Source organism: Gossypium arboreum, chromosome 2 (genome assembly GCF_025698485.1).
Source record: "Gossypium arboreum isolate Shixiya-1 chromosome 2, ASM2569848v2, whole genome shotgun sequence".
Taxonomy (NCBI): Eukaryota; Viridiplantae; Streptophyta; class Magnoliopsida; order Malvales; family Malvaceae; genus Gossypium; species Gossypium arboreum.
The window spans coordinates 72,367,732-72,395,295 of NC_069071.1; the positions used below are offsets into that span (position 1 = coordinate 72,367,732).

The 27,564-nt window shown below is 34.2% G+C and overlaps 1 protein-coding gene across 1 annotated transcript; it reads right to left on the reverse strand.

Moving 5' to 3' along the window:
- Positions 1–5,217: 5,217 nt before the first annotated feature.
- Positions 5,218–8,346, reverse strand: LOC108466551 (homeobox-leucine zipper protein HOX3). Its single transcript, XM_017766920.2, has 4 exons — positions 8,051–8,346; positions 7,591–7,787; positions 7,358–7,437; positions 5,218–5,736 (listed from the first exon to the last, which is right to left on the reverse strand). The coding sequence occupies exons 1-4, from the start codon at positions 8,136–8,138 to the stop codon at positions 5,400–5,402; spliced, it is 702 nt and encodes a 233-aa protein (XP_017622409.1). The 5' UTR covers positions 8,139–8,346; the 3' UTR covers positions 5,218–5,399.
- Between the last annotated feature and the right edge of the window lie 19,218 nt (positions 8,347–27,564).

Below are 27,564 nucleotides of genomic sequence, written 5' to 3' on the forward strand. Positions count from 1 at the left end.
TTCATTGATTCTTAAACCCAAAATCACTTTATTTTTATAGGAATTCTTTTAACTGAATTTTTTTCAATTTTCTCAAAAATCCAAACTAGAAATTTTGGGATGTTTCGATTAGGATTGGAAATATGATGTACTTTAGGAATCTAATGCCCTTAGGAGTAAAATTTTATTTCATTTATACTTCTTATGTCTATAAATATAAATTTTAGAGAACATTGCAAATATGCCTAATTGATGAATAAAAATACATATATGCTTCTCTTTTGTTCTCCTACTTCTCTTCTTCTTCTTTTTTTTCTCTTTATTCTTTATTTTATAGCATTTTCTTTGTTTTTATTAAAAATGCTTTGTAAAAGTGAAAATGATGAAAACAAGGGTTTTAACTTTGAATGAATTAGCCTTGGTTCAACTCATATAAAAATTACAAAATATTATTTTTAAATAGGATTTCAAATATTAAATTTGGTACCCTAATTTGAATCCATATAATTATAAAATAATTATTTTATTTCTCATGTTTCTATTATAAAAAGCAGTTGTTAAACATACTTTCATGTTTCCATTATTGAAAATATATTTTTTATCAAACGTGTTTTAATTTATTTTAAATAGAAAATAAAAATTATTTTCTGAAAATAAAAATAAAAAAAAAAACCAAACAAAGCCTAAACTCAAACTCTGAAGACAATATTGTTGATAGTGAACACGAACCTCAAAAACAAGGGTGACATTAAGGGATTGGCAGGGGTCCAACCCCATCAAATGGGAAGTAAGCCTTTAAAATTTGTGAACTTTAAGTTAATATAGTAAACTTACACATTGTCTCCTCCAAGAATAATAAAATTTTAATTTACTCCTTATTAAAATTAGTAAAGTTATAAGTTAGTACGACGATAAAACTATATTTTAGCTCTCATAAAATTTTTAATTAAATTTAGCCTCAAAAAAATTCCTAGTTTCGCTAAAAAAGATTATTGGTTGAACAATATAACTACCCCAAACATAATAATTGGTAAAAGGTACCATAAAACCCCCTGTATTATATCTTGGTTGCAATTTAGCCCCTTTGCTAAAAAAAATAGGCAAATTAGCCCTTGTACATTATATGAGTGAGCAAACAGCTCCTCCGTTAAAATATATAAGGTATAATAACAAATTTAGCCCTCAACCTTTACACATTTATTTAATTTGACCCCTACTCTCTTTTTGGAAGTAAATAAGAATTTTTGAAACTGAAAAGGTTAAAAGGTCAAAAAGGGCTCAGTAAAAAATTTAAAATAATCAATTAACCCCTTTAAAATTTTAAAATTATATTTAAAATCATAAAAATTATAAAAAAAAGTTATAAAAGTTATAATTAATTTTATTAAAAATAACAATATCGGCCCAATAAAAGTGTTGGGCTCAAAAAATTTTAAGCTTATAATCATTAGATTTTAATAGGTTAGTATTGTTATTTTTAATAAAAATTTTATAACTACAAAATTTTATAACTTTCTATTATAAATTTTATTTATGATTTTTAATTATTTCTAAATTTCAAAAGGACCTAATTGATTTTTTTAATTTGTTACTAAGGCATTTTTCACCCTTTAGCTTTATTAGTTTTAAAATTTTATAATTTACTTCCAATAAGAAAGTAGGGTAAAATCGAATAAATGTGTAATGATTGACAGCTAAAATTGTTATTATACTTATATATAAATCTCAAATTTTAACGAATGAGCTATTTTACTTATTTATTTAACATACGAAGTTAATTTACTTATTTTTTAATAAAGGAGCTAAAATATAATTCAAAGTACAGTACAAAGAATTTTATGATACTTTTACTTATAATAATCTAATTAATGACTTTCTTGTTTTTGATATTACTAATGAAATCTTAATAGGCATCCTATGTAAGGGACCAAATGCAGCACTTGGACATTCAACAAATGCACGTGCACGTGCAAAACTAATTGCAAACAAGCAGCCCACCCGTCAAGGAACAGATCCTTCATTCATTGAGGCTTGTTCATATTTTGTCGTTTGAACCGAGGATGAAATCCCTGGGGTCCAATTTTCATGATTCCCAAATAAATATATGTTGGTTTTATTTGGTCCAACCTCCCCTCTTAATAGGCATGCTATGTAAGGGACCAAAGGCCTCACCATTTTCACATGCATAGTTTATATGGACAGTTAAACCACCGGTACAGGTTCAGCACGTGTTTCGTCAAATAGTTGACTCGACATCAATCTCGAGCCATGATCATGCTTCAGATAGGGTTTAGACATAACTAGGTGAACATATAATTAAATATGAAAGAAGAAGATTGTGGGATTAATAAACATGGATAATGCCAATGAGATATACGTATGGAAAGTAGGAGTTGGGTTGTGGAGGTTCGCATGCAAAGGTGGGGCATTGTTTAATCATCATTGTTTATTAAGTCCAAAGCATTCCATGTGAAAGAACATTCTTTTTAAGATAGTGTCACTCCGACCGCAACAAAAAACCCTGCCATTATGGCAAAATGTTAGGCTATATTGTTATTTATTTATTATTGGTTTCTCCCACAATTAGCATTTGTCATAATTCATCTTTCTCTGTGTTCCTCCAAAAAGGAAGAGGAGGAGCAATTTCCAAAAGACAGCTAAGGCTTGTATTGAACAATGTCATTTCCATTGGATTTTACCCACTTGGATTTTAATTGAGAAAAATATGGGACATCTTTGATGGGAGTTGGGGACAGGATGAGTTTTTGTTTTTGGGTTGGGTTGGGAAGGTAAAGAGTAATTTGGTGGCATAGTTTTCCAGCACGGCATGCCCCTATTGTTGTGAGAGTAAGGCGCAAGTGACTTGGTTTCTTGCCTTAATATGTTTGGTTGGAGGGAGTCCGGATTAACTCAGATTGTCAGTTGAAATGAAGATGCTCTGAGAAACCTACACAAAGGGAACAAGGAAACTAGTGTCCAAGAAATCAGGAAGCTTTAATTTTAGGCTATGTCACATAAAAATATGACTTTCTTTTACAAAGAAAGGGTTCAAATATGGATAGGAGGAGAAAAACAATGCCACAAATGTTAGAATTCAAATTCAAATGAATTTTATCTTTTGAAATTCTGGTATGAATCAAATGAATAAATTTCAAACAGGTGAGGTGTTTGTCCCCACACAGGATGAAAGGGTGTCTCCTTGGGAAACCTCTCCTGTTTTGCAAGCTGTTATTGCCCAACTCAACTCTCATTCATCAAAGATTTGTGGGGGCTTTGTACACTACCTCTCTCATAAGTCCAAAACCTAAAATAAAATGTACAGTACTTGTCCTACAAGATTTCTCTGTTGAAAAGGAAAGGCCTCAATATTTTTAAAGTGTAGTCCAATTAGTCCAATTAGTTTACTCCATGCTTTATTATCCAACGGATACACAGGCCTCGGTACAAAAAAGGCTTTGGTCCAACTTCATTTTTAATATGGCTATTTTTTTAATTTACAAATAGAATAAAGAAGTTATTTTTAAATAGGAATTAATTATATATGACAATTTTTAACCTAGCCTGTATAATTAAAAACTCAACTTTAATTTATCAAATTATTGACTTTTATATATGTTTGGGAAGGTTTAAAGGTACGAATCTAGTTTGACTCGACTTTATAAAATTTTATATTATATTATTTTTATACATTATTTAATTTATAACACATAAAATTAAATTTATAGTAATATATAATATTACTATAATGTAACCATTAAAAAATATGAACATAAAAGGAAAAATGTTAAGATAATTGTATATAAAATTTTAATAAATAAAAACTATAAAAATATTAAATATTAAATTAAAATAATATAAATAAATGTTTTAATTTTTATTTGTAGATATAGACTAATTTGAATAAAATTTTATGTATGTATTTCTTATCAAATCAAATTTAATAAAAATAAAATATATTAATATTATACTTAGACCTGAATCCAGCCCAAAATAATTATAGTATATATAATAATCTTTGGATTTATTAAGAGATTAAATATGAAAATTAAAATATAAAGCACTTGTGCTTTTGTAACTTAGTTAGGAAGTTTCGGTATCTGAACCAGCTGTCACTAACTTAAGATTTTGGGTTCCAGTGAGATGGGCTATTGCTTGCTGGCTTCTTCAACAACACATCAATCCTCGATCTCTCTAAATTTTAGAAATTAAAATCAAAAGCTATGCTCCATTTACCCACATATATATATGTGGACTTGTTCAAGTGGAACTGAAGTTGAATCTCCTCCGATCCTTCCTTTCTTTAGATATGAAGCATTGCAGCAAATTCCTTTGACTATATATATATACCCCCCGGTCAAAGCTGTGAGAAGCTATTACCTTCAAATTTGGCTGCTGGGGACAATGCCTCAACAAATCTTGGCCATGAACACATAATTATGTTTTTCATACAACTAGTTTTCTGCTTATAAGCCTGACTCGTCTCCCGGTGGAAAGCCTGATTTAAATTTTATCAATTCAAACTTTTCAAATAAGATTTAATTAGCCGACAGAAGTTTAAAGCTTAAAACCATCTCGACGAAATAAGCTTTAGACATTAATTATAGTACATATATATATATATATATATATGGAAATTATAGCATGATATAGTCCACCAGACGAGAGATGTGTCGACCAAGTGCAAGCATATTCTTCTGCCAAAATCATTTGAAAGTAGCATTGCTCATCTTTTTGCCGTCACTCATTATTGCGATGGCAACCAAACCCTTTTTTTTTTTTTTCCTTTGAAAGTGCTCGTGAGACTAATCAAGACTTAATTTCAAAGCTTGGCTACCAATTTTTGACTTAATTGCAATGGTTCGTAATTCGTATAGCCTCAATCTCGATTGAAATTTGGCTCATGAAAGCAAGGCATAAATAATTTTGACTTAGCACCAATGAATTGATTGATTGATTAATAATAGCATGATTTATATCTACATTATTTAATTTTCCCAATTTTAAAACCCAAAACCAATTTGAGTTCTTTTTTTTTTCCTATTCCTAATCCTAACTCCAAAATTACTCTTTTTTTTTTTTTTTTGGTTGGGGGTGGGGGTGTATTTTATTTACTTTTTGAAGCAAAATAATGATCACAAGTAAAAAGTTGGAGATTTTCGAACAACTTTTCGGCTTTGGGGAGTGGGGTTGTTGTCGGCTAATGGCACTTAAAAAGTAGATATGTAAATAGGCAGGCAATAATAAAATATTGATCAATAAAACAAAGAGAAAGCAAAAACAAAGTAAAATCCCTATGTAGATTAGATGCCGATATGTAGTATCTATCCCTTACAATTGTGTGTAAACTAATATGAACATTCCCTAAATCATTTCCCCTTTTTTAAATTAAGTTGATAAAGTGGGTCATTAAGCCTGACTAGCTAACAAGCCGCCGAATATGGCCTTGATTGGAGGGCTGATGTTCCTACTTTAGAGGACAATGTGGTGGCGGTGGGGGTGGTGGCGGCAGTCATTTTGGCGGAGCCCTTTTCAATGGCAGCAGTGGTGGTGGTGGTCACACGCTCGCACCGAGGACACATAGTCAGGGTGGACGCAGGCAGAGGCTCACAGCTGTGAGGCGATATCACGGTCGGCGGTGCTACTTTCATGGCCCTAAGCTCTTCCACCTCCCTTTGAAGCCTTCGGTTTTGCTCCGTCAGTGATCCGAACCATCTCTTCAGGTACTCACATTCCATCTCTGTCTGCTTCAACTTGCTCCTATATATTTATTCATTTTGGTTTTAGTCATTAATTAATAAGTTGTAACCAAGATAATAACCTCTATCTAACTTTCCTGACGTGCCAAGTATTTTACATTTCATGTGGCGTCATAAACCTAAATAAGTATCAAATAATAACTTAACAACAGATACCCAATTTAGGTACCAAAGTTCCCAAATAAGTAAAATCTTTCTTGTGATTTTCTTTTACCCATTTTTTCCCCTTCCTTTAAACTGATGATGAATGGAGAGTAATAAATTCAAGCTTGGATTTTACTCGTATCTATTTCAAGTTCATTTATTATCTTATTAAATGCTAACCATTACATACAGACAAATCAATTATCACTCAAAACAAACTGCAATTCTGATCAAACAAAAGAAAATGCATGATTATAATATACCAACCTATCTTTCCCTTCACTCATTTCATTCAATAATGTAATACACGTATGTAATAATTCATCAATGCATGGCTAAGTCCAAAGAATGATGGGTCAAACCACGACTTTATTGGAGAAAAGGGGGATGATGATGATGATGATCTGACTACCATTCGGGCCTGAGGCAGACAAGCAATATTTCTTAATTTGCTGCCATCATTATGATAATACCCATTTCTTCTTTTTTTATTTTTTAATCCCCCATGCTCTCTATTATCAGCTTATGAAATCAGACCACATCATCAGTTCTTCATAAGTCTGTTGATCTGCTTTTTGGTCGTGTGTCGTTTTTTGTTTGTATAACCTGGTTTTGTGTTTATACATGGATGATTGCTTTTGCGTCTATGAAATAATAAGAAAAAGGACTTAATGAAATAGTTCTACATCTATCTATCTACCCGGTTTTATCGCTTACTTTATTTTTACATTCATCTAAATTTTATGTTAATTAAGTTTTGCAATGAGAAAATTATATTGATGAAAATAAGAAAGTGCAACTTCCTTTTGCAGCATAAAATGATATGAAATTTTAGGTGAAAGATGAGTGAAGGAAGGCCATAAAGACAACAAATGGCAAAATGTTTGCTTTGCTTATTATGCCATGCATACACGACCAGAAATGATATATAGGATAAAAAATAATAATAATAGTTATCCTGTAACTTGTTCCAAGTTGTTTGAAGGCGCTAAAAATATGAATAAATTCATAGAATTTTACAGTGACAACGTGGTGTTGTAATATATAGCTTGCTTTTAATTACTCTAATAAAATGTATATCACAGAGTGATAGTGATATATCAACGTCCAAAGACAACCGTTTTGTCAGGGAAATGACAAGAGAACCCCATAAAAATGAATCTAAGCTTTGAGAAACAGGCCTAAGACTGATTAGCATCATAAATTATTATATCTCTAATAACTAAACCTTTGAAACAAAATCTTTCGTTCAAATATTTCTACCTATATCATTAGTGTGAGAAAAAAATACCGATGGAATTATTGATTTAGTTTTTATTTATTCTGTTATATATATATCTACCCTAAGCTACTTTAGTAACACCCACCAACGAAATAATGATTCATTGAAAAGGAAAAAAAAAGAATGAGAATTCATTTAAATGTAAAAAAATATATATTAATTTATGTATATGCATAGGTGTATACGTATAGGGTACCTGGCCCTACGGTTCTGGAACCAAACTTCAACCTGCCTTGGCCTAAGCTTCAGCTGCAAAGCCAATGCCTCTTTCTGCTTCTGAAAACACAAAAATCCAAAAAGACATTAAATGAAAGAAATGGTGTGATGGATTTATGGGGTATTTTTTATGTTAAAAGAGGGAAATTGTTAGTTTGGTGTTAATTAATAAGTTTGGAAAGGGTAGGGTACTAGTTTGAAATTTTTACATACAGGGTTTAGGGTATGGTTTAGTCTGAAACTTTCTTCTAGAAGGCGAGACTGTTCTTTTGTAAGACGAAGCTTTTTTCGAGGAGGGGCACCATTATTGCAGCTTTCTTCTTCATCTTCCATGCTTGCTGTGATCCATTCATCTTCTGCTGGTACTTGGTTTATATCCAAATCTCTCACCGTACAACCCCCTTGATCACCTTTAACGTAATATTAAAAAGAAACGAGGTAAATAAATCAAATTTGATGCAAAATCAATCTATCTTCATCACCCTCTTCATCACCCATGGGGACGACCATCTTAAAAAGCATAAGAAAAAAAAGAAAAAAACATTTTTCTCGAAACCATGCATGGAATCCGGGTATAGCATAAGATCAAAGACTGATGATACTAAAAGGTTTGACATATGTGTGTATGTCTATGTTTATCAGTATTAAGAAGCAAACAATATTTTTGGCTTACCAGAAGAAGGGAAAGAAGGGGAAGAAGCGAAACCAGGAACAGATATCGTCAACTCCAAGTGTGAAGAACCGGTGGGTAAAACCGCCATGAAAGTTGCAGAAGAACAAAGAAGAGAAAGATAACGATTGATTTTAAGGAGATAAAAGGTAAAGTTTATAAAAAAGATAAAAATAAATAAATAAATAAAAGGGAAACAAAAGGAGACAAATAACAAGCACAAGAATATGAAAAGAAACGAAAGGAGGAGGAAAAAGATGGGGAGATGGTGTGACAGATATAAAAGTCTTAAGTAATAAATAGATACAGTAAATGAATAATAAAAATATTTTAATGAGGAAAAAGGAAAGCAAAATAAAAATATTATAATTAGCTAGGGTTTTTGACTGTGGTCGTCAAAGTCAAAGGCCTGACCCCATCTGATGTGAGACACGTATCATATCAGATAGATATTGGAAAATCTTAGGTGGTGTAGTACAATAAGGGGTATGTTTCGCTGTTTATAAAATGAGGAGTCTCATTGTTGGGTTCAAAAGTCAGCTTAAAATGATTGGGAGCTTAGACCGGGGAGCCTATTGGTTTGGGGGTGCCCTTCCTATACCCTACACCTCAGCCTCGTTACATCTTCATGGTGATGGAGGCATCTGGGCCATTCATTTGCCTGACCTTTTTGGTGATCAATGAATGATTTTAATAATCAGAAAGTGTCAAATGAATAATTATTGCGAGGATGGGGCAAATTAATGATGTTGGAAGGGTGTACAGAGGAATTGTAACGTATTAGATCATAAATGCAAAAGGGAGAAGAATGGGGAAACAAATTAACAGACATTAAATGGGAGGGAGGAAACAAGGGGTAAGGGCTGGGTAAGCCTAGGACTATTTTTGTTTTATGTTTTTAGGGATCCCTCTCACTCTTCTTTATTACTTCTACCTTTTTACACCCATACTTAATTGTACAACAATTATTAACTTGAATATTTCTCTCAAAACTTTCCATTTATTTGGTAAGTTTCATCCATTAATGGAAAAAGACGTTATTCAATGTTTTGTGGAGTTGGTAAGTATAATAACAAATTAGGTAACTATATCATTAATCATCTACCTCTTTCATTATAGTTATTTAAGCATTGAATCTCTAACGTTATATTATATTTCGTCTAATTTTTAATTTATTTTTATTTTAGTTATCTAAAATATCTTCTTTTAAGTATTGGAGTAAAAAAACATTAAATACAAATTATAATAAAGCATTAAAATTTGTCTTTACTCCTTACCGAAAATTTTATTTTTATATTGAAAATTTAAATTTTAAAACATCAAAATCAATTGAATAAAGTGTTGAAAATTTTATATCCATTGATGGTATAAGAGGATGTGTTACTACAATATTCAAATTAATTAATTAATTTAATCTTCTTCTAAAATTTAAAATTTATTTTATGTTCCCAAATTAAAATTAAAACAAATAACTCATCTTTAATAATTGTCTACAAAACCTAAATTTCTTTTGATTATATGATATTGAATCTTCCATGCTAAGCTAAAAGAAAAGAAAAATCATTACAATTAATTTAATTAATTAATTTTATCTTCCATACCAAAAAAAATCCATAATTATTTTCATCATTTCTTTAATTAATTTAATTAATTGCAATATTTCCTTTTAGCATGAAAAATTCAAAATATATAATAATAAAATTAAGTTTCCTAGACAATTATTAAATATGAATTATTTGAGTTGATTTCGTTAAAGATATTTTGTAAACATAAAATAAATTTTAAAATTTTAAAATAAATTAATTTAATTAATTTCAATATTATAGTAACAAATCCATTAAAATTATCAATAGATAAAATGTTTTAACAATTTATTTAACTGATTTTGATATTTTGAAATTTAAAATTTCAATATTAAAAAATAGAATTTTCAGCAATGAGATAAATAAATACAATTCAACACAATTTTAATGCATTATGTTAGCTTTTACCGCTTTTCAATTTAATCCTTATTTTTTACCCGATCAAGACTTTAAAAATATTTTTTAATGACCAAAATTAAAGAGACCTAGATATTAGATGACTAAAATGAAAGTATAAATATGATGAGAACATAATTTAGCATGTATTGTTAGCATCGTTAAGGATTTAACACTTGTAACTAAAATAAAATACCCTAAGAATTATGTGATAAAATTGTTTTTTTACCAAAATAAAAGCACACCAACCAAATTTATAATTAATAAATGTGACGTAATAATTATTCATCTCATTTCTTAAAACATATAGATGGAGATTTAATCCTCTTATAAAATAACTCATCAATTACCATTTCATATGACATCCACATAAAACTAAAAGAATTAATACAATAGCGGTGAATTACTCCGATATTGAAAAAGAAAATCTAATTAATACGTAGTAAATGCAAAATTAAAGGATTGAATGTTATTGATTAATCTTTAACTAAGGTTAAATTTGTCTACACACTAAATTTTGTCAAGTTTGGTTCAATTCATTTGTAAATGTAATAAATATATTAAAAGCGTTTTGTAAAAATAAATTATTTTTTTCAGCTATTAAATCCGAATTCATAAAACCCTAGATCAATGCTAATCCATGTCAAAAAGCTCTTGCTTCACAACAAAATCAATGCGAAACCAGCTAAAACATTTTAGCTTTTGTTATTAAAATAATGGTTTGGCTTTCACAAAAAAAAATGGTTTGGCAAATAAAAAGTTTAAGAAATATATGTTTTTGCTTTTGAAAATTAGCTTTAGGATAAAATGACTTTGGTATCCTCATATATCTAATTTTTTATATATTTCAATTTATTACAACACTTTTTCATTGTAATGCACCTATTTACAAACTCACATCTTTCCCGCACCGCTTTTTAAATACACGTTTTTTCAAACTAATTTTTTTTCTTCTAAACCAAGCTTTTAATGTTAAATTAGCGTCAACCCGATGTAATAACATGATGGTTGAGGATATTCGTTGTTTAAAATGTGACTTAGATTCAAGTTGTACTAATCGAACTGTATAAGTTTCTATAGGAAAAATTAATTTATTTTTAAAATTTTCTTTATTTTTCTTTTTTAGAATTATTTTAATTTTTCCAATAAATGAGAAAATTCTAGGGATTTATAGAAAATTACTTGGCTTCTTACATGAAAAAATATTTTATCTTTTAATTTACTTTATTATTACTTGGGTTTTATCTCTACAACTAAATAACTCAATTTTGTGTAAAAATTAAATTTTTATTTTGAAGAAATCAACTTAATTTTATAAAAGATAAAATGAATTACCAAAATGAAATTTATTAAAGTTTAGTAATTAAAATGAATGTACAATAATATTGAATTAAAGTGAGTGACCAAACTAAAACTTATTTAAGTTAAATGACTAAACTAAAATGGTTGTTAACGTCATTACTTAAATTGCCAATTTTATTTTATTTTGATTGCCTAAATTGAAAACATATGAAAATTAATTGATCAGCTGTGTGAATTACCATAAATGAAAAAAAAAATGGTAAACCAAAATATTATTAAAGAAAAATGGTTTAATTATTTAGTGAAGAATTAAAATTAACCTCATGGTTTGACTCACTCATATAGAAACGAAAGGAAAAGGGGACAAATGAAGCAAAGTGTAGGTGTGGCCAAATTTGACTGATCATATATAAAATAAGTCAATTGCACATTCCAGGGGTTTTGCATGTTTTAGGTGGCAAAAGAAATCTAATCATCAACTTGGATTTGAAGTTGGGACTTGGGACCTTGACTTGGACCTCCCCAAGTTTTTTTGTGTCCATATTGCAAAGCAATTTCCTTGTGTTTTCCCCCAACTCATATTATTATTAATTAGTTTTAATACAAAAAATATTGAAGACTAATTTCATTTTTTAGATAGAACTTTTTTATATTTTATTAATTTAGTGTACTGTTAACTCCATACGAAGGAGAACAAATTAACCTTTGTTTAATTCAATGAACCCCTTCTTGACTCATAACTTACACTTTCTTTTTCTTTTAATTTTACAATAAATTCGTCAATAAATGTCACATAATTCGGGTTTTTATTTTTCCAATTTCAATTCCTAGATTTGAATACTAGGTAAAAGTGGTAATAATAGGGAGTTGGACGAAATTTATACCTTAACATTTAATATTATAGCAGGAACTTTCATTTCTAGTTAAACTACTTTCTGAAAGAAAATCCTAGTCCACATGTTTGAAAATCCCCTGAAATTTTCCCTAAGATAAATGCAATAGAATCTTTTTCATTTTTTATCTTTTAAAAAAAAACATTAACGATCTTGCTTTCCTGGTAATTTATACTGCACCGCTGACCCCATCGTCCCAAATTCCAACTGCCCCTGATTTGCGCAGCTCAAAAACGTTCAAACTATAAATATATATTAATAATAAAAATATAATATCCTATCATTAAATAATTATTTGATAAATTGGTCATGAAAATTTAAGGTTTATATTGAGATTGAGATTTTGTCACATTTTTATTTATTCTTTTAAAAATTTTGAGACATATGGTAAAATTTCAATCTTATTTATAGAGTTAAAATACCCTGAGGTTATTTATCAAATAAGTATCCATAAAAGGAAAATATTTGGTATACTATTTCACAAGTAAAATTAGGGGTTGACAAGTATTTTATAAAATACAGTAAAATATTAAAAAATATATATTTAAAAAAAGACACTTGTTAATTTTTAAAGTTATTTATAGAATAAATAAGATATTCATATATATATATTAGATTACATTACACACGATATGGTGAAAGAAAATATTTTTATAGAAAGAAATTTCTTTTAAAATTTATTCGAACAATGATTATAGATGGAGTAGAAAAAATTTATTTATAAATTTGGTTAAACATGTATAATTTTTAATTATTTTATTTAAAGACTATAAAAATATGAAAAGATAAAATATAATAGATAACACAGATTAATTTAAAGAGTATATTATCCGATTAATGATACCAATCAATTAACCTACTGCACAAACACAATAGAAACTTTATGATAAAGTTTGTATACTACTGCAGGCATAATTATTCCTAACTACCCTTTTCTATATCCATAGCAGAAAGTGTACAAATCCTGAATTTGCATTGATAGCTTTTCCAGAATCTAGTAATCTGCTAGCATTTCTTTTGTGAGAATTTTTAACTTTGTCAGCTTTGTTTTCTTCTTTCTTGTATTTTTTCACTACAATTATGTGGGGGAATTTCATATCTTCACCTTATTTGGATGGAAGTGTGTGATTAATTAGCATTTTTGCAGTAAACCTGAACACTTATTTTCTTGAATTTGTTTTTTTTTTTTAAAACAGTTTTCATTGGCTTCTGTTAAGCTAGCAAGGATTACAATGATACGTATAGATGATAATATGTTTTAAGTTATTATTTTAAATTTAATAAAGATAATATATCTAATAAAAATAATATTATATTACATCTCATTTCCTTTTTTTAAAAAAATCTTAGACCTGTTGTTGTTTAATTGCGTTGGTGGACACACTAAATTTAGCAATCATATCTAAAATGGATTTGGCTTTCCTTTTCCTTGTTTAATGGCTTTCCTTTTCCTTGTTTAATAAAGAATGCTTCTTCTTCTTCTTCTTTTTTAATTAAATTAAGTTTTAAATTATACTATTTTTTTTTGGTTAAATTAGCTAAAATAGTTAGTTTAAAAAAATTAAAGGAATAGGCCGATTTCTGTGATATTTATCATAATAGGCCGATTTTAGAGAGAGAAGGTAGACGTGGTTTCAATTTACTTTGCAAGAAAACGTGTCTAGTGGGGAGAGTTTTCCTACACAATCATCAAAAAGCGTCCTGCTGGATGCATTTTCACCTTCTCTCTCCTCGATTGAGTTTAGGGTTTTTAGGATATTTATGGTTTATGGTTGGAAATCTGGAGAGGTCGATTTAATTGTGTTTGTGTTTGAGGCAGACATTGTGAAAGCTTAAATGTATATTTCAGTTGACGATGATACAGTAGCACTAGGAAACCTATACATTTCTACTGTCATATCAGGATGGAACCATTGCCTTAGAAGCTTATCAAATTGCAACTCAGACCCAAAGTTCGATGTGTTTATATGGTCACCGATTGTAGTATAAATAAGGCTCCTAGTTGACGGATGTTAATGTGAGATTCTCGGGTTTTGAAAACTTTTCAAGGGATTAAAAATGGTAGGGGAAATTTTTTTTCCCAAGGAGCGTTTTTAGTGATGTGGCAGAAAGATACACTAAAAGCGCGCCTTGCTGGACGCTTTTTTACCTAATGAAAACTCAATCAGCAATGCGCACTTTCAATGTATCTTTCCACCATATCATTGAAAACGAGTGCCCAGTGGGGAATTTTTCCCTTCCTAATTTCAACCCCCTGAAAAGTTTTTAAAACCCAAGAATCTCGGTCCTCATGTTTTAGATATCCCAAGATTCGCGGTCCTTATTTTTTAAATGTCCTAGGAATCTCAAGTTTTTATTTGATTAACTGAGGCACATTTTTGTTTTCTTTTTCCCTCGTTGCCCACCCAGCTGCCTATATAAATGGAGGGTTTTGCTCCCCCTACTCGCTGCCCACTTATTCTGTTAAGAACCTCTCAAAATTGCCATGTCTAAACGATGCTACTCATGTCAAGTTATGATCGATATTTGGGGTAGTATTTGCTATAAAGCGAGTGGCCATTCTACTAGAGAAGTTCCAACCTAAAATTTCGAGTAGACTGTCGTTAGAAGGAGATTTGCGTAAGGATAAGGTTGTTTATGTGAAAGAATTGAATTTCATAAATTGACCCAAAATACGTAATTATATCAAGTAAGTTTCGTTATTGTTGTTAACGGATAATCAGTACTCTACTTTTCTGCATAATGTTTTTGGTTTTAAACATGTGAAATATGTTATCTGGTTGAAAATGAGTGGACGAGTTAATGCTGTTGTTTATTACGATGGTGAAATTCGTGACACTAATATTGGGGTCATTTTTTATCAGCCTACACTATGCAATTGACTTTCAACTTGAACATTTAATTGTCGAAGCTCTGGGCGAGAATTAGGCAGAAAGTGGGCATTTCGAGCCACAAAATATTGTCCTTGAAGTATAGATATTTAGCATCAGATGACCTCGTGAAATATGAAATATTTAATGTTAAAGGCCTAGTGGCAATCGAGGCAATGGCCCATATGCATAATGTTACTGGATCACCTATACTTGAGTTATATGTTGAGTTTGTCGACGTCGATGAAGGTGGTCGAAGGTCGACAATTGTTCCAATTAATGCTAGAATAGAACAAGAAGTTGAAAGTTCAACCACACTATTATGCGATGGGTTCTTGACTTTGTTACAAAGCTTTATTATGAAATCTCAAAATCATCAATGGGAAAACATTCATCGCTTTCAGCCCAATATTTCAACTTTGGCACACTGTACATCCACCAATCAAGGTTTGCAAGTAACTAAAACTTGTACATCCTGGCACGACATTTTATTAGTGCTTTTGATTTCAACTTCTAGACACTGATGTTTTACGCGAGAAACACTTATACAAGTATGCAGGAAAATGTGCCAATATTGTAGTAAACATGTGATTGTTTTCTATGTATTAGAACGATTAATAAATAAAGTTAATTTCACGTTTCACTATTATGTATTTTTTGTTTGTGTTTCATGTTTTGCATACATAGTGAAATTGTAACAAGCAAATATTAGCTAATTGCTTGTCTAAGTTCAAGCTAATGATAAGTGGCACTGTAAGAACGTTTATATTGTGAGAAAGACAACTTACTTCAGTAGATAATCTAAATGAGTTTGTAATCCCGTAAAAGAATAAAAGTGAGCATTTGATTTAAATACTTAGAAGGATTATTATGCAGTTTACAATTCCGATTGGGGAGATGATTAGTCATGGCTATCGGAGCAGTTGACTTCATGGGTAGAGACATAAATCTATTTATTGAAAGAGTGATACTGTGACAGCCCAAAATAGACCCTAGCCGGAATGTGGTTTCGGGACCACTAAACCGAGTCATAAAAATAATTAATTGTTATATTCTATGCTTACTATGTGTGTGCATGCATATGTGGAAATTTCATTCTCTAATTTTACCCATTTGTATGAGAAAGTATTAAATAGGGATCAAAGTGAAACATGGTGAAATATGATAGGCTAATTTTAAATGGCTTGTTAGTACATGTTAACAAAAGGTGGAGTTGCATGTCAAATAATCCCCTTCCTAAGGAGGAGTGGCCGGCCATGACAAGGTTATGGGCAAGGGAACATGTTCCCAACATGTTTTACTAATGGATGATGTTAGAAATAATAAACAACTAAGCATGGGTGAGAAAAGAAAAAAAATGTGTGTGAGAGAGTAGCATCCCCCCATTGCAGTGCAACCAAGAAGAGAAAACAAAAAATTTGTTCATGCTTGCTCTCTCCTTTTGGCCAAAAATACTAAGAGGAAGAAGGATTTTGCTTCATTTCCTTTGTTTAGAAGAGATCTAGAAGGAGATTTGGCTAAGTTTGCATCAAGATTAAGGTATGTATGAGGTTGTGTTGGGAGTTTCATGCATGGTTTGGTTGCTAATTTGATGTGCATGTTAGCCATGGCTCAAATCCTTGTTATGCCATGGAAATGGTATTTGGCCAAAGTTGTTATGGTGATAAAGCCATTGCATGCTAAGTGTGAAGCTTGATGATGATGCATGCAATGATGGATTGTCTACTCTTGAGTAAGATTTTGAGTTTTCTTTTGTGTTTAACCATGATTGAAGTTGAATGGAGCATGATTGTCATATTCGGCCATGATGCATTCATGAGCATGGTTCATGCTTCTTGCATGTTAGTTAAAATTTGTATTTTGGATGGCTATGGACACCTTGAAATTCGCCATGCTCATATTGTATATATATGTTTGCACATGATGTTTTGGCTATGAAGTAAGTGATGAATATATTGGTTTAAAGAAGAAGATGTGGAAGAATGCTTGTGAAATTGCAAGCACAATTCGCCTAGCACACATATAAGTGCTTGATGCTATATTATAAGTTTTGGGCCACAATGTGCAAAGCATTAACTAGTAAAATGCATGCTGTTTTTGTGAGGTATTAAGTGCAAAATTGACCTCAACATGTACATGAATATTCGCCTTGGGTAGCCTATTGAAGGCCTTAGCTTTTCCTTGATGCTCAAATAAATTGTATTGAATTGCTTGATGTAGTATAAAATGTGCATGACCATTGTGTATTCAAGCTAAAGAGTGGCCATATGACCATTTAAACTCCTTGTCATATTCGCCATAAGCAAGCACAATGAGGTTTTAATAAATTGAATTTGTTTGAATTAGCTCAAGAGCTAAGAGGGCCACAATTGGACAAGGGAAGGAAAAGGTGATCGAATAGCCGAAAAAGCCGTTCGACAACATCCGAGGTAAGTCCTCAAGAAGTGACCCTACTTGAATTATGTGAAATAAAGTATGGATGTGTATTGATTATTGATTATGTATGTATGAGCATTTGAATTCTACCGGGCTAAGTCCCAAGGCGAATATGCTTGTGATTATATTTGCGTTTGAGCCTTAGTAACGAAAATGAAATATGTATGTCCAATGATTATTGATGTATGTGTACATGAGAAATTGAATGATATCCGGCTAAGCCCCAAGACAATTATGCTGGAAATTATATCCGGTTAAGACCAAGGCAATTGTGCTAGTGGCTATATCCGGGCTAAGACCAAGGCATTCGTATGAAGTTATTCTATCCGGGCTAAGACCAAGGCATTTGTGCACGTGATTATATCCGGTTATATTCAAGAATCTTGGGCTGGAGGTGAGTGTTGGTTGCTGTAATGAATTCAATTAGTACACTCGAAAAGCCCAAAGGATAAGGTACGTTATATGTGCATTGAAAGTCGACATGTTTGAGCAACATTCGCTCAATCGACTAATGAATTTCAGTTATTGAATTGATTGATACTTTGTGAAAGTATATAATGATGAAGTGTGAAGTAAGAATGTGTATTAATGAAATGATGCATTTGGCTATGTGAATGTATTGCTGTAATTAGAGCTGATTATATTCCTTGAGACTTACTAAGCATAAAAAAATGCTTACCCCGTTACTTTGGCTCTCTGTTTTATAGATTTCACTCGATAGCAATCGGATTCGGGATCAATAAAGTCGAAGTCATCCACATTATCCACACCTCTATTTTGGTATAAATTTTGGTTGAACTTTGAAATGGCATGTATAGGACTACCCCTTGTTGGTTGAATATGTTGTGATGTATATATGTACGGCCATGCGAAAATGGCTCGTAAAAGTGAAGTATCGACTTAGACTAATTGTGGTTTGTATGTATATATTTGGTGTCATGATGTGGCTATGGCTTGGAAATGGGAATGTTGGTCATATGATCAGCCATTGGCATGGTTAAAATGATCATATATGAACCTATGTATGGCAAGACTAGTTGGTTCATGGAGACTACCAAATAGGTAAGACCTACCTTAAAAACAGATGCTGCCAGCTGCAGTGACGTGAATGTGAAAATCACCAAAATTCGTAGGAATGGAATTAAATAGTGAATAAGCTATGTAAATGAACCTTGATGAGTCTATTTTCATATGGAAGAAACGAAATGGTCATAGGAGTTACATGTTAAGAGATATTAAAGCTATTGTGAGACAGGGCCAGAACGGTTTCTGGGTTCCCTGTCACAACTTTAAAAATTTACTATAAATTATCCAAAAATAATTAGGAGACATACCTTATATGTACAGATTCCATTTTGAGTCTAGTTTCAAACGGTACCAGCATTAAAGCCCTGTACAGAGAGATATTCAAGTTATACCGCCCAAAGGTCAGAGCAGTCAATCCCTGTAACATGGGTGACTTTAACTAATAAACTGTACCAATTGGCCCGACCAAAAATTCTAGAAATAAATCCATGGATGGATATATGAGTCTAAATTCAGGGAAAATTTACGAAACCAGTTTCCGAGTTTTGAAACTCGAGATATGATTTTTAAGGCGACAGTGACGCAGTTTTCCAGCCTGACTGGAAATGTCAAATGGATGGGCAAAACAAGTGAACTTGGCTTCTTAACCCCTCGTGTCCGACACCGGCGATGGTCTCGGGTTCGGGGTGTTACAGATACATTGGACTGGACCCAAAATGAATTAATTTTGAATCTGTTTATGAATTAATTCACTTGTAACGTTCATGGTGTGATTTACCTAATTCCTGAGTTAGTCATTGATCGCGTGTATGTAACTCATGTGCTTTGATATAAGTAGAGGCTTATGCTCTAAAGATGATCAAGCCTATAGCTGGTATGTTGGATACATGACTTGTGTATGACATGGCTTTACTAGCAACAATGGAATACATAATTTGATTAAAGAGTTAACGGTATTGTAACACCCCGAACCCGTGACCGTCGCCGGTGTCGGACACGAGGGGTTAATGGGCCAAATCTTCTCAAGGTACCAACCAATTTGGCATTTCCAGACAGGCTGGGAAACTGCGTCACTGTCGCCATAAAAATCATATCTCGAGTTTCAAAACTCGGAAACTGATTCCGTAAATTTTTCCTGAATTTAGACTCATATATCTATCCATGGATTTATTTCTAGAATTTTTGGTTGGGCCAATTGGTACAGTTTATTAGTTAAAGTCACCAATGTTACAGGAGTCGACTACACTGACCTTCGCGCGTTAAAACTTGAATATCTCTCTGTACAGGGCTTTAATACTGGTGCCGTTTGTTTCTAATGAAACTAGACTCAAAATGGAATCTGCACATATAAGGCATGACTTCTAATTCTTTCTGGATAATTTATAGTAAATTTTCAAAGTCACAACAGGGGACCCAGAAACCGTTCTGGCCCTGTCTCACGAGAACTTTAATATCTCTCAATATACTGCTCATATGGTCGTTTCGTTCCATCCATATTAAACTAGATTCATCAGGGTTCAATTGCATAATATTCACTATTTAATTCTACTTCTACTATTTTTAGTGATTTTTCAATCTCACCTCACTGCTGCTGTCTCTGTGATTCATCGCAGAGACTATGCCAATTTCATGAATCTTTCCTTGGCCTTAATCATCCATCAAACATGACACAAATTATGGCCACCTTATCAAAATTAAAGTTTCTAAGACTCGTGGCTATAGGTTCTAGCATCCCACTCGGACGACCACATAGGCCATTTTCACATGGCTTAAAGTTTACAACCCACAGTTCAACAAAATATAATAGCCTATACATGCCAAATGTTCTTCAACAACGAAGACAATACCAAAATATTTCAGCCGGTGTGATGACTTCAACGACGGTTCCGAGCACGCAACAATACGAGTCCACGAGACCTAAAATGGGTGACAAGAAAACACCGAGTGAGTTTATAACTCAGTAAGTCATAAGCACTTTACAATTATCCATTAGCTAAATTCATCACAAAGTTAAACAATGAAACAAGGCTAGGTACTTCATCCATATCGGAACTATACCATAATTCCTCGGACCTTTCGGTTCAATCTCATACCAAGCCATACATCCACATTTCATATTTATACGATAAGATATTTGAGGCATTTTCACACACTAACTCATTTTCACCACAATCACACAATTGCAATCATCACATAGATTTAAAGCTTACCAAGCTCAACCCCGAGCATGAACATATTGTCTATTCGTCATGAGCTCAAGGTACTTACCCGATTCGCTGTCCGGGATTAACTCGATAATGTCGCACACTCAGTGCCAATTGTAATACAAGAGCATATAGTGAATCCGCACACTTAGTGCTATATATATTTTCAGCTCGCACACTTAGTGCTATAGAATCAAACTCGCACACTTAGTGCTATACAATTTTATACCCGCACACTTAGTGCCAATCTTGTCACTGTCTCCATTTATACCCGCACACTTAGTGCCGTGACCAATACCTTATGCATTTTGCTGCCTTTATACATTCAACAATGGCATCATTCCATACACATACATTTTCATTTACACATCAATTCATTAAACACAATTGCATATATATTATGATCATTTAAATCAATACAAAATATATGCTTAATGACTTACCTCGGATGTTGTCGCACGTTTTCAATGGCTATTCGATTACTTTGTCTTTCCCCTTGTCCAACTTTGATCCTTTGAGTTCTTGAGCTAGTTCACACAAATTTAACTTATTAAAACCTCATTATGCTAGCTTATGGCCGAATATGACAAGGAGTTTAAATGGTCATATGGCCACCCTTTTGCTTGGATACACATTGGTCATGCACATTTTATATTACATCAAGCAATTCAATACAATTCATTCAAGCATCAAGGAAAAGCTAAGGCCCTCAATAGGCTACCTAAGGCCGAATATACACATCAACATATGTATTCGTTCATGTGGCGAACATACACATTCATGTTAAGGCCGATTTCCACACTTGATACATTCAACAAGTAAGGTCGCTTGTATCGACTTAACACCAATTTGATTCAAGTTCACAACTAGGCTAGTATGCATATATACACTAGTAAATCAAACACTAACATTTGTACTTCACCTTACTAGCACTTCTCATTCAAATGACGTGAACAACGAACATAGTTTCCTTTTATTTCCTACCATGGCCAAATGCCATACAACACCATACCATGCATCATTACAAGCTTTACCTTTAGCATGCAAATAACATCCACAAATCCACCTTAGTTGAACCTTAACTCATCTTCATGCCTCACCACCACAACATCAAACATCAAACATCAATGATACCAAGAAGACAACACCCATGGCGAATATCATCCCCATTTCATGGTAAAGGTTTAGACCATGGGTTAGGTGGAACTCAAACTATCAACTAAAACATGCATAAATCTCATGGATAACATCAACATACCTTAGTCTAGCAAACTCCCATGGCTGATTTTCTCAAGCTTCCCCCTTTCTTCTTAGTACATTCGCCAAGCAAGGAGAAAATGAGAGAATGAACACTTTTTTTTCTTTCTTTCTTTGTTTTTGTTTCTCCTATGTACGGCAAGGGGGGAAAGCATCCACACTTTTTTTTTTTTTTGTTATCATCATTATCTTTTTTCCATTTCTTTAATGCTAACTTTCTTAATTTATTGTTTCCTACATGCATCACTAGTCTAACATGTTGGAGACATGTTTCCACCCATAGTATGGCCGGCCATCATGCTTCATTTTGGCTAATTTGACATGCAAGGACAACACTTTCCCACATGTATTAATAGGCCACCTTACATTTGCCTAGCACATTTCTAAATTTTCTCACATAAGTCCTATTTGATAAAAATTCACTTACAATTAACAAAATCCAAACATGAAATTTTCACACATGCATATATACATATAATGAGCATCAATTATGATGGTTAATTATTATTATGACTCGGTTTAGTGGTCCCAAACCACTTTCCGACTAGGGTCAATTTAGGGATGTCACAACTCTCCCCACTTAAGAAATTTTCGTCCCGAAAATCTTACAGTAAATAGGCTCGGTATCGCTCTTTCATAGAGTCCTCAAGTTCCCAAGTGGCTTCTTCCATTCCGTGTTTATGCCACAACACCTTCACTAACGGGATTTTCCTATTGCGCAACTCTTTTACTTCACGCCTCATAATGCGAACGGTTCCTCTTCATAGCTCAAATTAGGTGAATCTCAATCTCGATGGAGCAATTACGTGCGATGGATCGGACCTATATCGTCAAGCATCGAGACATGAAAACGTTGTGAATCCTTTCGAGCTCGGGGCAAAATTAATCGATATGCGACTGGCCCAACTCGTTCGGATACTTCATATGGCCCGATGAACCTCGGACTCAATTTGCCCTTACGACCAAATCTAAGCACCTTCTTCCAAGGTGAAACTTTGAGAAAGACCTTGTCTCCAACCTGATATTCAACATCTTTTCTTTTCAATTCCGCATACGACTTTTGGCGATCCGAAGCAGCTTGCAAACTTTCACGAATTACTCGAACTTTTTGCTCGGCATCCTTAACCAAATCAACCCCGAAGAATTTACCTTCACTAAGTTCAGTCCAGAATAATGGGTACGGCATTTACGACCGTATAAAGCCTCGTAAGGCGCCATCTTAATACTTGATTGAAAGCTATTGTTGTGCGAATTCAATCAAAGGCGATACCGCTCCCATGAACCACTAAACTTAAGGATACAACATCTCAACATATCCTCGAGTATTTGAATTATCCGTTCGGATTGACCATCGGTTTGGGGTGGAAGGCGGTGCTGAAATGCAACTTGGTACCCAAAGCTTCTTGCAACTTCTTCCAAAATCGCGAGGTAAATCTCGGATCTCTATCCGACACGATGGAAATAGGCACCCGTGTAATCTCACAATCGAGAAACGTACAATTGGCTAGTTTGACCATTGAAAATCCGACGTCGGGGATAAAGTGAGCCGACTTAGTCGATCTATCGACAACGACCCAAATCGCATCCTTCTTACTCACCGACAATGGCGGTCCGGATACAAAGTCCATTGTGACTCGATCCCATTTCCACTCGGGTATCGTGATCGGTGAAGTAATCTCAAGGCACTTGATGTTCCGCTTTCACTTGTTGACATATTAAACATCTCAAACAAAATCGAGATGTCTCGTTTCATACCATGCCACCAAAGCGACGTTTCAAATCGTTGTACATCTTCGTACTCCGGGTGGATTGCCATTCGGCTACAATGGGCTTCGTTCAAAATTATTGGAATAAGTTCGAATTTTTGGAACACATGACGACTTCGAACCTCAAACAATCGTCATCATCGATTTGAAATTCCGAGTCCTTGTTCGAACACACTCATCCCGTTTTGCAACCAACTCATCGTCGACTTTTCGAGCTTCACGAATTTGACGTATCAATAATGGTTTGGCTTTCAATTCAGCTACTAACACATTGTCGGGTAGGATAGACAAGTGTACATTCATCGTCATAAAGCAAATAGTGATTTCGGCTTAAGGCATCCGCAACCACATTAGCCCTTCCGGGTGATAATCAATGACGAGCTCATAATCTTTTAACAACTCAAGCCATCGCCTTTGTCGCAGATTTAAGTCTCTTTGGGTCATCAAATATTTGAGACTTTTGTGATCCGAATACACATGGCACTTCTCACCAAATAAGTAATGTCGCCATATCTTTAAAGGCGAATACGATGGCGACCAATTCGAGATCATGGGTCGGATAATTTTCTCATGTGGCTTTAATTGTCTCGACGATAGGCCACAACTCGCCCTTCTTGCATCAATACGCAACCCAACCCAAGTAGGGATGCGTCACTATAAATGACAAACTCTTTGCCCGATTCGGGTTGTACTAGAATTGGGGCTTCATCAAATAAGCTTTTAGTTGATCGAAACTTTTCGACATTTCTCCGTCCATTGAACTTAACATCCTTTTGGAGTAAGCCGTCATTGGCGTGGCTATCGTCGAGAAACCTTTACAAATCGTCGGTAATAACCGCAAGCCCCAAAAAGCTCCTAACTTCGGTAACATTCCTTGGTGGTTTCCAATCGACTATGGCGAATTTTGTTCGGGTCCACCACGACACCGTCACGGACACCACGTGCCCAAAAAGCTAACCTCTTTCAACCAAAATTCACATTTCTTGAACTTTGCGTATAATCGCTTATCTCGTAAGATTTGCAACACTAGCCTCGGTGTTCAAGATGTTCGGTTTCATCTCGAATAGACCAAAATGTCATCGATAAATACAACTACGAACCGATCCAAGTATGGCTGAAAATTCTATTCATTAAATCCATAAACACCGTAGGGCATTAGTGAGCCCAAACGGCATCACCAAGAATTCAGAGTGACCGTACCTCGTTCTAAAAGCGGTTTTGGGTATGTCCGATTCTCGGACCCTCAACCGATAGTACCCGACCTCAAATCTATCTTTGAAAACACCGAGGCTCCCTTTAATTGATCAAACAAATCGTCAATTCGTGGCAATGGATATTTATTCTTTATCGTCACTTTATTGAGTTGACGATAGTCGATGCACAACCTCATGGTTCCGTCCTTCTTCTTCACAAACAATACAGTCGCCCCATGGAGAAAAACTCGGTCGAGCGAAACCTCTATCCGTCAATTCTTGCAATTGAACCTTCAATTCCTTTAATTCGTTTATGCTATACGATACGGGGCTATTGAAATCGGCGTAGTACGGTACAACCGATGCGAATTCCACTTCTCGAACCGGTGGCAATCCGGTAACTCCTCGGGAAAACATCTGAATACTCACAAACCATTTGTACCGATTCGAGTTTCCTTTCCGTCTCTTTACTTCCAAACACATACGCAAGGTATGTTTCACACCCTTTTCACATACCTCCGGCGGTCATAGAAGATATTATCGTGGCGCTCCTTTTAAATCAAGAGACTCGACTCGGACTACCTCATTATTTGCACTCCTCAAATCAATGGTTTTCCTTTTGCGATCCACCTTTGCATCATGTACTGATCAACCAATCCATACCAAGAATAACATCAATTCATGAAATGGTAGAAGCATCGATCGGTAGGAAAACAGGATTCTCGAATTATTAGGGGCATCTCTTGCACACTTTATCAACGAGCACGTATTGACCCAAAGGGTTTGACACTCGAATTACGAACTCGAGAGACTCAACGGTAGAGTCTTCTTTGGATGCTAAGGTTTCACATACATATGAGTGAGTAGAGCGGGGTCAATCAATGCAATCACAATAGTATCAAAGAGAGTAAAAGTACCGTGATAACGTCGGGGAGGATGCCTCCTCTCGTCTGCTGGATGGCATATGCTCTAGTAGGAGCACGGGTCTCGGATCGGACGGCCGTATTGGAGGCTCCTCTCGATTACCACCCCTACCTCCAGAGATTCTCGGGGCCTACCTCCACCGTCGTTCCACTAGGTCTTGCACCTTGCGTCTTATTCCTCTCATCTAGCTCCGTGCAATCTCTAATGAAGTGGTCCTTGAACCGCATCCATAATGAGCCCTATTAATGACTTACCCCAACATTCACCTAGGTGTCGTCTTCCACATTGGGGCATTCGGTCTCTCTTGACGATTATTGCCCACACTAGCTACTAAAGTAGCTCGGAGTCCGTCAATGGTGGGGCTCTAATGGAAATTCCATGATCGTCCTCGACTTCTTGGTGTCCTCCACGAACCTCTTTACACCGAGAACGGAGCTTTACTTGTCGATCTTTTACGGTAATCTCTTGCTTCAAATTCAGCCTTTTCTTCTCCTTCCCAAGTTCTTCCGCCTTGCGAGCTCGTTCGACTAGTGTCACGAACTCCTTTATCTCCAAAATTCCCACTAGTAACTTTAACTCTTCATTCAATCCTTCTTCAAATCTTTTGCACATCGCAACCTCATCAGCCACACACTCCCGAGCATACCGACTAAGTCTTACGAACTCATGTTCGTATTCAGATACGGTTATCCGGCCTTGCTTGAGTTCCAAGAATTCCTTACGCTTCTGATCGATGAACCGTTGACTAATGTATTTCTTTCGAAATTCGGATTGAAAGAAATCCCAAGTAACTCGTTCATTTGGGACTATGGAAATTAAAGTCCTCCACCAATAGTAAGTCGAGTCTCATAACAAGGATATAGCACACTTAAGACATTCATCGGTGTGCATGGCAGTTCATCTAACACTCTAATGGTGTTATCGAGCGAACTCGGCCTTTTCGGCATCATCGGTAACTATGGCCTTGAACTCCTCGCCCCACGCTTCCTAATCAAGTCCACGGTGGTTTACTCACCTCACGGGATCGAAGAATCGGAGGCATTGCGGGCTCTTGGGGTGAAGTATTTAAATTCGGGAATGGTTGGACAGCCGGGTTGGTTCGGGCATATTGCGCGACCCACTCATTCATCATGGTGAAGAAGGCTTGTTTCGCCCTTCATTTTGATTATTCGCGGATGATCGAGGCTCAGCAGGCGGTGTCCCTTGCGCAGAGCAGCCGCTACACTTTCAACGTCATCCGCCAAGGGTCTCTCTACCGTGGTTCCATTGCTAATCAAAACAAAAAAATTTCAACCGTCAAGTCATCACATTATTAAGCACTAACAATTTGGCATGTATAGCTAGACTCACACGCGCTATGGTAGTCCTAGAACCGACTAAACCATGGCTCGATACCAATAAAATGTAACACTCGAACCCGTGACCGTCGGTTGTCGGACACGAGGGTTAATGGGCCAAATCTTCTCAAGGTACCAACCAATTTGGCATTTCAGACAGGTGGGAAACTGCATCACTGTCGCCATAAAAATCATATCTCGAGTTTCAAAACTGGAAACTGATTCCGTAAATTTTTCCTGAATTTAGACTCATATATCTATCCATGGATTTATTTCTAGAATTTTGGTTGGGCCAATTGGTACAGTTTATTAGTTAAAGTCACCAATGTT

What these genes read in the sequence shown, in the direction of transcription:
- LOC108466551 (XM_017766920.2), bottom strand. Translation starts at nt 8,138, where the DNA reads ATGGCGGTTTTACCCACCGGTTCTTCACACTTGGAGTTGACGATATCT. An exon ending in CCCTTCTTTCCCTTCTTCTG is followed by an intron (nt 7,788 to 8,050) that starts GTAAGCCAAAAA and finishes ATTACGTTAAAG; the next exon opens with GTGATCAAGGGGGTTGTACG. An exon ending in TTCCAGAACCGTAGGGCCAG is followed by an intron (nt 5,737 to 7,357) that starts GTACCCTATACG and finishes ATAAATATATAG; the next exon opens with GAGCAAGTTGAAGCAGACAG.